Source organism: Pongo abelii, chromosome 5, assembly GCF_028885655.2.
Source record: "Pongo abelii isolate AG06213 chromosome 5, NHGRI_mPonAbe1-v2.0_pri, whole genome shotgun sequence".
NCBI lineage: Eukaryota > Metazoa > Chordata > Mammalia > Primates > Hominidae > Pongo > Pongo abelii.
In genome coordinates, this window is record NC_071990.2 from 71,089,457 (window position 1) to 71,103,881 (window position 14,425).

Genomic DNA, 14,425 nt, shown 5'->3' on the forward strand with positions numbered 1-14,425 from the left:
ATTTTGAAAACTCAATACTTCAAGAAAATTATTTCATTACTTCACAAAATGACTTTGTGCTGCTTTTCGGTCAATTCCTACACCCCATAAGCAACTACTGTCTTGATTAGAAATAGAATTTTCATTTGCTTCAGTCAACATAATTTCTTTTAGATTAGCCCATGTTGTATATATTTGTAGTTCATTTCTTTATTGTTGAGTAGTATTTCATGGTATCGTATACCAGAATTCATTTATCTGTTCCCCTTAACTCTTCTGAGTAAAGATGCTATGAACATTCTTCTACAGATCTTTTTTGTGAACATAAGTTTTTATTTCTATTGCTTACATACATAGGAGTAAAATTGCTTGGTCATTGGGTGGATTTATCTTTAACTTAATAAAAAATCATTTTTTTTTCCAAAATGGCTATACAGTTTTAAACTCCTAACATTAATGTATGAGAGTTTCAGTTGTTCCACATGCTTGTATTGTTTGGTGTCGTCAGTCTTTAACTACTATAGTAGGGGTAAAGTGGAATTTCATTATGGCTTTATTTTGCATTTCTCTGCTGACTCCTGATATTGAGGGTTTTTGTTATGACTTTAGTTTTGTAAAATGTTAAATTAGGTTGCCTTTTTATTACTGACTTAAGATTATTTATATATATTCTAGTTATGGATCCATTGTCAAATATATCTATTAAATTCTCCTAGCCTAAGGTTTATATTTTCGTTTTCTCAGTGATATATTTTGATGAGACTAAGTACAGTTTATCTTTTTTTCTTTTATGTTTAGTGCTTTTGTGTCCTAAGAAATCTTTGCCCAAGTCATGAAAAATATTATTCTGTATTTGCTTTAGAGAGCATTAGAATTATAGATCTTACATTTAGGACTATGGGTCATCTTGAATTAATTTTTTAATTTGGTGTGAGGTGTATGGGTCAAGATTCTTTCTTTCTTTTTTCTGTTCAGGTTTTTGACATCATTTATTGAAAACACTTTTCTTACTCTATTGAATTGCCTTAAAATCTTTGTTGAAAATCAGTTGACTAATAAGCATGAGTCTATTTCTTGACCTTTTTTCCTGTTGCATTGGCCTGTTATACATCTCTATGTTAATAAATACCACACTAACTTTATTGTTATAATATTATACTAAGTCTTGTAGCCAGGTAATGGCATAAGTCCTCCAAGGTTTTCTTCTTTTTTGAGATTGTTTTGGCTATTCTAGATCTCTTGCAATTCTATATAAATTTTAAATCAAGTGTTAACAGCTCTTTTAGAATTTGTCTAGCAGGTTTTCTGGTTTTTATTGGAAAACCTTTCCTCCACAGAAAATTTTAAATCATGTCAATTTCTTTTTTTTTTTAATCATCTTGGGATTTCAGTTTACATTAAGTAAAATCTATAGATCAATTTAGGGACAATTACCTCCTTAACCATATTGATTCGGACAATTTGTGGGCATGATATAGCTTCCTATCTAGCACCCCTTTTATTTAGACCTTCAATTTCTCTAAAACCTGCTTTTGTAGTTTTTATGCCTTAAGTTTACTCATAAGCATTTTATATTATCTGATACTATTATAAATGGTTTTTAAATTTTATTTTCCAAATGGTTGCTACTAGCATGTAGAAGTATAATTGATTTTTGCATATTGACCTTATACTTTATTGCTTTGCTAAATTTTTTAGGTAGAATATTCTATAAATCTCAATCAGCTCAAGTTGGTCAATAGCGTTATTTAACCTTGGACTGACAGTTTTCCCCCTCTGTTTGAGTACTTTAAAAAGTACCATTATCTTCTGGCCTCTGTAGTCTGATTAAAAAGTCAGTTATTTATACTATTTTTCCCCTCTGGCTGCCTTTAGGATTTTTCTCCTTGTCTTTATTTTCCAGCAGTTTGACTATGATATGCCTTGTTGCAGTTTTATTGTTTTTGTTGTTGTTTGGTTTTTTTTTTTTTGTCTTTATCTTGCTTAGGATTTGCTGATATTCTTGGGGCTCTAGGTTATTTTTATCAGTTTTAAAGAGATTTGCTATTATATCTTCAGATATATTTTCTGCCCCATTTCTTTCCCTCTCTTCTCCCTCTGGTACTCTATACGTATGTTATATCATTTGATACTCTTGTTTTTCAGCAGTTTATCCTCTATGTTCTTCAGACTGAATAATTTCTGTTATTCTATCTTCAGATTCATTAACTCTTTTCTGTAGCGACTAATCTGCTCTTAATCTCATCTAGTAAAATTTCACTTCAGATATTATATATTTTACTTCTTAAATTTCCATTTGGTTCTCTCATGTATAATAGTTCCATTTTTATGCTGAGAAGCCCTGTCTGTTTACTGTTTATGACCAGCTTCTTTCAGTCATTGGACAATTTATAATCATTGTTTAAAAGTGCTTGCTTAGAATTCTAGTTTCTGAGCCAGCATCGAAGAGCTTTGGAAGTTGTTACTCCCATCCTAACCAGAAAAAAGCTGAAGGAACTGAAAAATCAACAACTCTTCTTAGATTTATCAGAGAATTAAGGTCACAGGCAAACTCCGGTCCCCAAAATTGGTGAGTCAGATAGCCAGTTACAGAGAATCCCATCTTAATGGAACAAAAACCCATGAACAGAAATCACCACTGTAGCCAGTCCTGCAATAGGAAAACTTCTAATTGATGAATTCCTAGAGACTCGGTATGGACAGATGAGTTAAAAACTCCTGGCAGGGGTGAGGGGGGTCTTAGGGGATCCCATACTTTTCATGACTTTCACTTCCAAGAGCCCTCCCAGTTTCTTTCAGTGAAAATTGCAGAAAAGCCCTCATACTTCCACATGGTGGGGAGGGAATGTAGCCATTTTGAAATACATCCAGAACATTCTGTCCTTAACAAAATATGCCTCAGTAGAAACTATCTTACCAGAGCTTCACTGACCTGGGAGGAAGAGAAATATCCAACTCTAGCCTTCTGTATGGGGGAAATAAAATATCCGTTATCATATGTTATTAGAGAATTACAAATTAAAACAAGATAACCACTGTATACCTATAAGAATGGCTATAATCCAAAACACTGGCAACAGCAAATGTTGGTGAGATGTGGAGCAACAGGAACTCCCATTCATTCCTGGTAGGAACACAAAATAGGATGGCCACTTTGGAAGACACTTTGGTAGTTTCTTACAAAACTGAACATCTTCTCATCATATAATCCAGCTATCACACCCCTTGGTGTTTACCAAAATGAATTGAAAATTTATGTCCACACAAAAACCTCCACATATAGCAGCTTTATTCATAATCATCAAAACTTGGAAGCAACCAAGATGTCCTTCAGTAGGTAACTGGATAAACAAACAGTTGTCCATTCATATAGTGGAATGTTATTTAGCAATAGAAAGAAATGATCAGCGAAGCCATGAAAAGACATAGAGGAACCTTGAAAGCATATTGCAGGCTGAAAGAAGCCAGCCTGAAAAATCTACATATACTGTATGATTTCAACTATATGACATTCTGGAAAAAGAAAAACTATGGTGACAGTAAAAAAATCCGGGTTGTCAGGGGCTCTGGGGGACAGAGGGAGGGACAGGTAGGTAGAGCACAGGGGATTTGGGGGGCAGTAAAAATATTCTGTATGATACTGTAATGGTATATATATGTCATTATATATTTTTCAAGCCCCATGTACCACACCAAGAGTGAACCTTAATGTAAATAATGGACTTTAATATTGATATATTAATATTGGTTCATCAGTTGAAACAAATGTACCACAGTAACACAAGATGTAAATAACAGGGGAAGCTGGATGTGTAGGGGTGGGGAAGAAGGGCAATATGGAAACTCTTCGTACTTTCTTATCAGTTTTTCTGTAAACCTAAAACTGCTGTAAAAAAAAAGTAACTTTTTAAAAAATTGCCTACTTATTCAAACATCTCAATTATCTTGGTGTCTCTTTCTATTGGCTGATTTTATCTCGATTTACATTATATTTTCCTGATGCATTGCCTGTCTAGTGCTTGTTCCTCAGTGCTTGAAAAAGTCACTTCTGTATTTTAACCAGTTTTACAGTTGTTTGCAGAAGGAAGAGGATAAGTTCTACTCTCGTTGTCTCACTTGACATTAAAATAGAAGTTTTCAGCCCCAGCCGTACATTTGAATTACCTGGGGAACTTAAATCAGTGCTGAATGAGGTCCAGACCTAGGGAACTTTTTAAAAGTTCTGCAAGTGATTAACAGGGTTAGGGTATTCCCTGAATAACTGTGCTAGAAAGAGTGGGAACTGAAATTTGGCCTGTCCTCCTTGGAGTCTAGTTGCATCTGCCTGTAGAAGGAGCATGTTTTTGAAATTTATACTTTAAAGCTGCCATATGGATTAGCAGGATCCTAGATTCTAATGTGGACCCATTACCTTCCAGTAAGGAAACCAGAGTGTCAGTGAATTCTTACTAGCTTTTATTGAGATTTTAATATCATAAAATAGTATTTTCAACAGTATTGATGGAACTTATATTCTAGTAGAGGGAAAAAGTTAGGAATAGCTTGTATAGCCATTCTTTTCTACTTAAAGAACCTCTTTACAATGATGCATTATTTACTCAAAACATGAAGTTTGCATTTTTAAGAAGAGATACTTATTGCTTAAACTACTTGATATGATATTCTTTGAGTATAATTATGTGAATGTCTATTTTCTAAATAAAGTAGAAGTACTTCTTTCTGGGAACATATTGCTTATTTGTAGTATATAATTTGATACTTTTATATTTTGCAAGGTTTAGGCAGACTTCCAATTTGACTATAAGCATAAACAATATTTTATCACCTTTATGTGTATATATACAAACCATGTCTAGCACTTCCAGTAAATAAGTCTATCCAGGTGGGGGATGGTGGCTTACGCCAATAATGCTAACATTTTGGGAGGCTGAGGTGGGTGGATCACTTGAGCCCAGGAGTTCCAGACCAGCCTGGGCAAGATGGGGAAACCTCATCTCTACAAAAAATACAACTACTAGCCCAGGCATGGTGGCGTGCACGTCTTTCTTTTTTTTTTTTTAGATGGAGTTTCGCTCTTGTCATCCAGGCTGGAGTGCAATGGCACGATCTTGGCTCACTGCAACCTCTGCCTCTCCGGTTCAAGCAATTCTCCTGCCTCAGCCTCCTAATTAGTTGAGATTACAGGCGCCTGCCACCATGTCCAGCTAATTTTTGTATTTTTAGTAGCGACGGGGTTTCACCGTGTTGGTCAGGCTGGTCTCGAACTCCTCCCCTCAGGTGATCCGCCCACCTCGGCCTCCCAAAGTGGTGGGATTACAGGCATGAGCCCCATGCCTAGCCAGTAGTGTGATCTTTAATGGGTAATTTTTTTTCTTTAAATATTCTAACCATAATCTTTGATGTTACTATGGGAATTGTTTTGAAGCACCACTGTAGTGCTCATATATGACAGTGAACTTAATACATGTTGTGTTTGTTCTGACTGTTTCACCAACTAGCATTCCCTTCATCTCTCTTCTTCTACTTGGGTCTCCATATTCCCTGAGAAACAGCAATATTTAAATTAGGCCAGTTAATATGCAATGATCTCTGAGTATTCAAGTGAGAGGAAAAGTTGCAAGTTTCTCAATTTAAATCAGAAGCTCGAGATGATTAAGCTTAGGGAGGAAGGCATGTCGAAAGCCAAGACAGACTGCAAGGTAGGTCTCTTGCACCAAACAGCCAACTTGTGAATGTAAAGGAAAAGTTATTGAAGGAAATTGAAATGCTTCTCTAATGGAATGATAAGAAAGTGAAACAGCCTTAGTAGTGATGTGGGAAAAGGTTGAGTGGTCTGGATAGAAGATCAAACCAGCCACAACAGTGCCTTAAGTCAAAGCCTAATCCACAGCAGGGTCCTAACTCTTTTCAATTCTATGAAGGCTGAAAGGTAAGGAAGCTACAGAAGAAAAATTTGAAACTAGCAGAGATTGAGTGTTGAGGTTTAAGGCAGGAAGTCTCCATAACATAAAAGTGTGAGGTAAGGCAGCAAGTTCTGATGGAGAAGCTACAGCACATTATCCAGAAGATCTAGCAAAAATAATTGATGAAGGTGGCTGCACTAAACAACAGATTTTCAATGGAGATAAAACAGCCTTCTAGTAGAAGAAAATGCCATCTAGGACTTTCATAGCTAGAAAAGAGAAGTCAGTACATGACTTTAAAGGGTAGGCTGACTCTCCTGTTAGGAGCTAATGTAACTGGTGCCTTGAAGTTGAAGCCAGTACTCATTTACCATTCCTAAATTCTAGAGCTCTTGAGAATTATGCAGGATCTACTCTGCTGTATTAACAAAACAACAAAGCCTAGATTACAGCACATCTGTTTACAGCGTGGTTTACTAAATATTTTAAGCCCACTGTTGAGACCTACAGTTCAGGAATAAAAAGATTCCTTTCAAAATATTATTGCTCATTAATATTGCACCTACTCAGCCAAGACCTCTCATGGAGATATACAAGGAGATTAATGATGTTTCCATGTGGATTAACACAACGATCTATTCTTCAGCCCATGTGATCCATGAGTCATTTTGACTTTCAAACTTTATTACTTAAATACATTTTGTAAGGCGATGGCTGCCCCAGATGGTGATTCCTCTGGTAGATCTGGGCAAAAGGAAAACTTTTGGGAAAAAAATCACCATTGTAGATGCCATTAAGAACATTCATGATTCAAGGAAGGAGGTCAAAATATCAACATGAACAGAAGTTTGGAAGAGGTTGATTCTAACCCTCATAGGTAACTTTGAGGGGGTCAAGACGAGTGGAGAAAATAACTGCAAATGTGGTATAAATAGCAAGAGAACTAGAATTAGAAGTGGAGCCTGAAGATGTGACTGAATGGCTGCAATCTTATTATCAAACTTGAATAGATGAAGAGTTGCTTCTTATGGATGAACAGAGAAAGTGGTTTCTTGAGATAGACTCTACTCCTGGTGAAGATGCTGTGAACATTGTTTAAATGACAACAAAAGATTTGGAATATTACATAAACTTAGTTGAAAAAGCAGTGGCAGGGGTCAAGAGAATTGACTCAATTTTGAAGTTCTACTCTGGGTAAAATGCTGTTAAACTGCATCACATGCTAAAGAGAAATATTTTGTGAAAGGAAGAGTCAATTGATGCAGCAAACTTCATTGTTGTAATTTAAGAAATTGCCATAGCCACCGCAGCCACCCTGATCAGCAGCTATCAATACCAAGGCAAGACCTTCCAGCAGCAAAACTAGCCAAAGGCTCAGATGATCATTAGCGTTTTTAACAATAAAGTATTTTTAAAGTATACACATTGGCTTTTTTAAAAAAGGTATAATGCTATTGCACACTTAATAGACTACAGTATAGTGTAAACATAACTTTTATACACACTGGGAAACTGAAAAAATTCATGTGACTTGCTTTATTGCAATATTCACCTTATTGTGGTGGTCTGGACCCTAACCCATAATATTTCCAAGGCATGCCTATACTAAACATACTTTAGTATAGGTATGATATGATATATTATATATATGATAATGATTTAGTTGTAGTGAATTTTATTTAATGTGCTCAGCTTTAATGCACTGGTATTCCATGTTATTAAAAATGCCAGGATATTGGAATATCTATTAAAAGATCTCAAGTATTAATTTTTTATTTATTTTGTGTGATCTTTTATAGGAGAATTCTAGGCTTTTTTTTAAGGATGGATATTTCTTCATCACGTTCTCATCATTTCTTGTAACTGCCTGTGTACTTACCTCTGTAATTCATTTTTCTTTGTCTAATTTGCTCTTTTAATGTGGTGTGGATTGGGAAAGCAAATAACTGAAACCAAGTGCAATTGTATCAACTAGTAAGTATAAATCAGCTTTGTAATGAAACAATTTTATGGTATTTTGCTATGAGTTAGTGCAAGGACGTAAAAAACATTTGTTCAGTAAACATTTGCAAGGTGCTTATTTTTTTCAAGGTAGCATAGATATTAGATAATCTATCAGATATAGACCCTGCACTCAAGATTAGAATCTAATCTGAATGCACACATATAGAATTGTAATATAAATACTGTGTTAGCAATTTGAACAGCATTGTTAGAATGAACACAGATACAGGAGTATTTAACTCTGTGAAGCATTAACAAATACTTATTTTGAATGCTTGGCTGTCATCCTCCTAGCTTTTGAATAAGTGATGTTGCCAAATAAGTTTTTTTAAATTGGGCACACAAAATTCATTTTTTATAAACATCAAAAATGCATGCCAAAATACATACATATACAAAGCAGTGATATATATATTCCCCATATTTGAAATTTAAATTTGTAAATTAAAAATTTTTTTCTGTCAAACTTTTGCCTGAAAATTAGCTGTATTGCCATCAGGTGGCAGTCATACCTTAGTTATGGCCAACACTACAGTTAATACCCTTAGTTGTAATAGCTACAGCATGATAATTATGCTGAGAGTGAATTTAGAAAAAACTTCATTTGGGTGCATACAAGAAAGGAAAGATTTCTACAAGGAGTCTTAATGCAGAAAGGAAAAGGTAAGTGTTTGGAGCACAAGAATTGGAGTTTCTCAAATCTTCATTTGAATCACAGGTTTATCGCCTACTAGCTGTTATCTTGGCCAAATAATTAACCTCTTTGTGTCTTTGTTTCCTCACCTATTAAATGAAGATAATATATCCTAGAGTTTTTTTTTGTTTTTTCTTCATCATTCAATTTGACATTGAGTTTTTATGTGGTTTAAGTCAAAGAATTAGAATAAAGTTTTTAGTATGGAGACTATGAGGTAGAGTACTGTCAAGAAATGATCATTATTGTAGGACTTAGAGAAGGTAGAGAGAGAAGGAAAAGCAGCTAGCGCCAGTTTCGTAGGTCCAGCTGCAACCGCAGGAATCCAGATAACTTAAAGATGCGCTTTTTTATGCTTTATAGCCCCAAAGGAAACCATCTTAATAGCCAGACAGACAGGCTGTTATTTTTTTCTCACCTTTCCTTTCATGTTGGTGAGGGGAAAAAAAGCATTTGGACCACATATGAAAGTAAAGACACAGAATGCATCCTTCTCATTGATATCTTCTTTTCCCACTTCCCTCATTGACTTGTTTGTCTGAAGACCCAGGTTTATCTGCTTAGGGAAACAAGTTTAGTAAGTCAGAAATTCACCTGGCCAGATATTGATGACAAGTAAAATAGTTCTCTAATTTGTTGGACATTTAAAACCAAAGAATCCTAGATCTTACTTTGTTTAGAAAATAATTGTAGATGTAATATAATTTCTCCTCTCTGTACTGTCCAAATAAGACATCTTTTCCGGCTCCTGTTGCCTAATTTTGCTCCAGTAGCTGACAACGCCTTTCCTTTCATAATTAAAAATGAAAGGGTTAAAATACAAATATAATGGAAGAAGTATTCAGCTAGATTCAACATGTATTTATCAAGTACTTTATTCTGTAATATGCCAAGATACATGTTTTGTGGGGATGCAAAGGTCATCAAAACATAGCTTTGCTTTTTTTTGTTTGTTTGTTTGTTTGAGACAGGAGTTTCACTCTTGTCACCCAGGCTGGAGTGCAAGGGCACCATCTTGGCTCACTGCAACCCCTGCCTCCTGGGTTCAGGTGATTCTCCTGCCTCAGCCTCCTGAGTAGCTGGGATTACAAGCACCTGCCACCATGCCCCACTAATTTTTGTGTTTTTAGTGGAGACGGGGTTTCACCATGTTGGCCAGGCTGGTCTCGAACTCTTGACCTCAGGTAATCCACCCACCTCAGCCTCCCAGAGTGCTGGGATTACAGGTGTGAGGCACCACGCCTGGCCCATAGCTTCTCTTCTAAAGAACATTACACTTTAGGAGGGGGAGGTGATTTATTTTAAGACAAAAGGTGGTAAAGGCTATGGTGGTAGTCATAATAGTTTATATTTATATATGCTTTCCAGATTTATTTCATGCAGTACAAAAATACATTGGCAACACTGAAGAGGGAGAAGGGAAGTTTAATTCTGACGGGTGATTATGGAAGGCCTAATGGAGGCAGTTTCTCTCCTTACCATAAGATGCCAGATTGACTTTTTAAATACGTCATGTTATTAATACTCTCCTTTGGAATTTTTTAGGTACGCAGATTTTCTGAGGCATTCTTTTGTTTTGAGCATTCAAGAGAAGCTGCCATTGCATACCAGGAACTTCAGTGAGTAGTATAAATTCAAAATTAAAATGATATTATTTCCTTTTACATAAGATGCCTGTCTCAGAATTTATCAGTGACAGAATATACAGTGTTAACAATATAAGAAATTAGGAGAATTTGAATTTCAGAAATCCCATCTATAATCAAATTAGGTTTCATCTTATTAGTTACTTCATTAAAGTTCCATACTTTACATATAAAGAAGCATAATGCACTGTATTCCTCCCTCCCTTTTTATCAGATCTACCATAATCTTGGTAGTCTCATACAGCTTTGGCTGTAGCCTTCCATTAGCCATATTCTGTCTTTATTTTCACAGGTCAGAATTTCTTTTGTTCATCCTTTTTTATTACAGATTTTCATATATACTGTCTTCTGTAATTGTAAATGATTTACAATTAAAATATCCAGAACAAATGCCTTCTATCTTTCCTACTGAGTAGATTTAGTCCTGGTTTTCTTTGGCATTAAAGAATATTTTGAGGACATTATGCTGAGCAAAAAAAGCTAGACATTAAAAATTGAATACTGTATGATTCTACTTATATGAAATTACAGAACAGGCAAAAGTAAGATGAAAAAAAGACAGGACATGGTTTTCTTGGCATTGACTTGGGCTGGATTGGGAAGACATGAGGGAACCATCCGAGTAGATGGAAATGTTCTGTATCGTATATCCATTTGTCAAAATCATACAGCTAAGATTTATATTTTAATGCATATAAATTATACCACAAAAAAAATCCTGTAAATAATCATAGAGTACCAGGGTAGGTAGTGAGTGCTAATAGAAAGGGTATATGTTAACTGTTGAAGTTCGGAGGTATGTATATGGGGTATTTTATACTATTCTTTGATTTCTTTGAAATTTTCCATAAGACAGGGTTTTCTGTTTTAACTGTTTTGTATTAGAAAATTATACATCTTGTTTTAAAATAGCTGTTAATTTTATTTGTCAATATATGTTAAGTAGAAACAGTAGAAATGAAACACGTCTTTTTCCCAGCACTATCATCAAATAATTATTAAGCAGTTAAGCTTTTGGTATTTCTCTTATATGCGATTTGCAGCAGATTTAGAAGTTGAGACATTAAGCATAGAAATTCACTTTGAAATAACGTAAGAAAGTATGGAAGAATATAATGGGAATTACATAAATAATTAGCAGTCTGTAATTTAATAAGTCAATAATTTATTGCCAACAAACTATCATTTTCATTTTACCAATTTTTATCGCTGACCAAGCAGCTCTCTCATAAGAAGGTTATGTCTTGCAGATGAGGGATAGGAATTGAGGAGGGAAGGGGAAAGGGTAGATTCTACGAAGGGGAGTTGGGTATAATTTTTCTAAATTACAATCTGACTTAAGAAATATTTTTCAGTGCTCAGAGTCATCTACAGATGTGCACCGCTATCAAAAATACTTCCTTCTGCAGTTCTCTTCCACCCTTACCTATTGAATGTAGTGAATTAGATGGAGATCTCAATTCATTACCTATAATCTTTGAAGATAGGTATTTAGATTCAGTTACTGAAGGTAAGTGTAATCTAACTAAAATATACAAGCTATGTGTATAGTTTTCAGTATATTCTTCCTAATATACATAAAACCATTCCCTAATGTGGAATAGTTTTTTTCCGTCTCTAGTTTTATTTATGTTTGAGGATATTAGAAAGTTATAGTTAGAAAAAGAAGTCTTAATCATATGAGTTCTCACACTTTGTTTTAAACCTGAATCTTTTTTTCTTTGGATAAAAGACTTAGATGCACCCTGGATGGGAATTCAGAATCTTCAGAGATCAGAGTCCAGTAAAATGGATAAATATGAGACTGAAGAAAGCTCTGTAGCAGGACTTTCTAGCTCAGAGTTGAAAGTCAGACCTGCTGGTGCCTCCAGTATTTGGTATACAGAAGGTGAAAAGCAGCTAACAAAATCTCTGAAAGGAAAGAATGAAGAATCAAATAAATCCAAAGTTAAGGTTACTAAGCTTATGAAAACAATGAAATCTGAAAACACAAAAAAATTAATAAAACAGAACTCTAAGGATTCTGTGGTTTTAGTAGGCTACAAATGTTTGAAAAGTACGGCATCAAATGATCTCACTAAATGCTTTGAAGGCAATCCTTCACATAGTCAGAAGGAAGGTCTGGATCCCACAATATGTGGATATAATTTTGACCCAAAGACCTACATGAGACAGACAAGTCAAAAGGAAGCTAGCTGTTTGCCAACTAATACAGAGAGAACTGAACAAAAGTCTCCAGATATTGCAAATATGCAACCAGACCCGTTTGATCCTTTGAACTCTGGCAACCTAAATCTTTGTGCAAATTTGTCCATTTCAGGTAAACTTGATATCTCCCAGGATGATAGTGAAATTACACAAATGGAACACAATCTGGCATCCAGAAGGTCATCAGACGATTGCCGTGATCATCAAACAACCCCATCTTTGGGAGCTAGAACAATTGAAATAAAGCCCAGTAATAAAGATCCTTTCAGTGGAGAGAAAATAACTGTCAAACTAGGACCTTGGACAGAGCTTCGACAAGAAGAAATACTTGTGGATAATTTACTACCCAACTTTGAGTCCTTAGAATCTAATGGTAAATCTAAATCTATAGAAATAACATTTGAAAAGGAAGCTTTGCAAGAAGCAAAGTGTCTTTCTATTGGAGAATCATTAACTAAATTAAGAAGTAATCTACCTGCCCCTTCTACAAAAGAATATCATGTTGTAGTAAGTGGAGATACAATTAAGTTACCAGATATTAATGCCACATATGCCTCATCTAGATTTTCAGATTCAGGTGTTGAAAGTGAACCAAGTTCTTTTGCGACACATCCAAACACTGATTTAGTCTTTGAAACTGTGCAAGGGCAAGGTCCTTACAATAGTGAAAGATTATTTCCTCAGCTTTTGATGAAACCTGATTATAATGTAAAATTTTCATTAGGAAATCATTGTACTGAGAGTACAAGTGCTATAAGTGAAATACAGTCATCTTTGACATCCATAAACTCTTTACCTTCCGATGATGAACTGTCACCTGATGAAAATTCTAAGAAATCTGTTGTACCTGAATGCCATCTAAATGATAGCAAAACCGTATTAAATCTAGGAACGACTGATTTGCCAAAATGTGATGATACTAAAATGTCAAGTATCACTTTGCAACAGCAGAGTGTTGTATTTTCAGGGAACTTGGACAATGAAACTGTAGCAATACATTCCTTAAATTCAAGCATTAAAGACCCTTTACAATTTGTTTTTTCAGATGAAGATACTTCCAGTGATGTGAAAAGTAGTTGCAGCTCCAAACCTAACTTGGATACTATGTGTAAAGGCTTCCAGAGTCCTCATAAATCTAATAACTCTACAGGGACAGCAATTACATTAAATTCAAAACTGATTTGTTTAGGCACTCCTTGTGTCATTTCAGGTTCCATTTCTACTAATACAGATGTTAGTGAAGATAGAACTATGAAAAAAAATAGTGATGTATTAAATCTCAAACAGATGTATTCAGAAATCCCTACAGTTGAAAGTGAAACTCATCTGGGTACAAGTGATCCTTTTTCAGCCAGTACTGATATAGTAAAGCAAGGGCTTGTGGAAAATTATTTTGGTTCTCAAAGCAGTACGGATATTTCTGACACATGTGCTGTTAGCTACAGCAATGCACTTAGCCCTCAGAAGGATACTTCTGAAAAAGAAATTAGTAATCTTCAGCAGGAACAGGGTAAAGAGGATGAGGAGGAAGAGCAGGATCAACAAATGGTTCAAAATGGGTACTATGAAGAAACAGATTATTCAGCTTTGGATGGAACAATAAATGCTCACTATACAAGCAGAGATGAACTAATGGAAGAAAGACTTATAAAATCTGAAAAAATAAACAGTGACTATCTGAGAGATGGTATAAATATGCCTACTGTCTGTACTTCTGGTTGTTTGTCTTTCCCGTCTGCACCACGAGAGTCTCCTTGTAATGTTAAATATTCTTCCAAAAGTAAATTTGATGCCATTACAAAGCAGCCAAGCAGTACTTCTTACAACTTCACTTCTTCAATTTCCTGGTATATGAGTTCACCAAAACCTCAAATACAAGCGTAAGTATGGAATATAATAGTACCTGCTGCTAAATATATACATATATATACATATATATATATATAATCATAGATAGTGCTAAAGAATTGAGTGTCTATTTTGTTATCTGG

General features: G+C 35.0%; 1 protein-coding gene and 1 non-coding gene across 24 annotated transcripts in view; both read left to right on the forward strand.

Annotated features, from left to right (window-relative positions):
* The window catches only part of FAM135A (family with sequence similarity 135 member A), a 153,676-nt gene that overhangs the window by 104,950 nt on the left and 34,301 nt on the right, over nt 1-14,425 (forward strand). For 12 of the 23 annotated variants that reach the window (XM_054556975.2, XM_054556980.2, XM_024247966.3 and 9 more), the window contains 3 exons: nt 10,126-10,199; nt 11,582-11,736; nt 11,959-14,314. In XM_054556975.2, coding sequence (XP_054412950.2) covers nt 10,126-10,199; nt 11,582-11,736; nt 11,959-14,314 — 2,585 coding nt within the window. 23 annotated transcript variants of the gene reach the window in all.
* LOC112134026 (U7 small nuclear RNA) lies at nt 1,245-1,307 on the forward strand. Its single transcript, XR_002915611.1, has one exon. It is a non-coding gene; the product is annotated as a U7 small nuclear RNA (small nuclear RNA).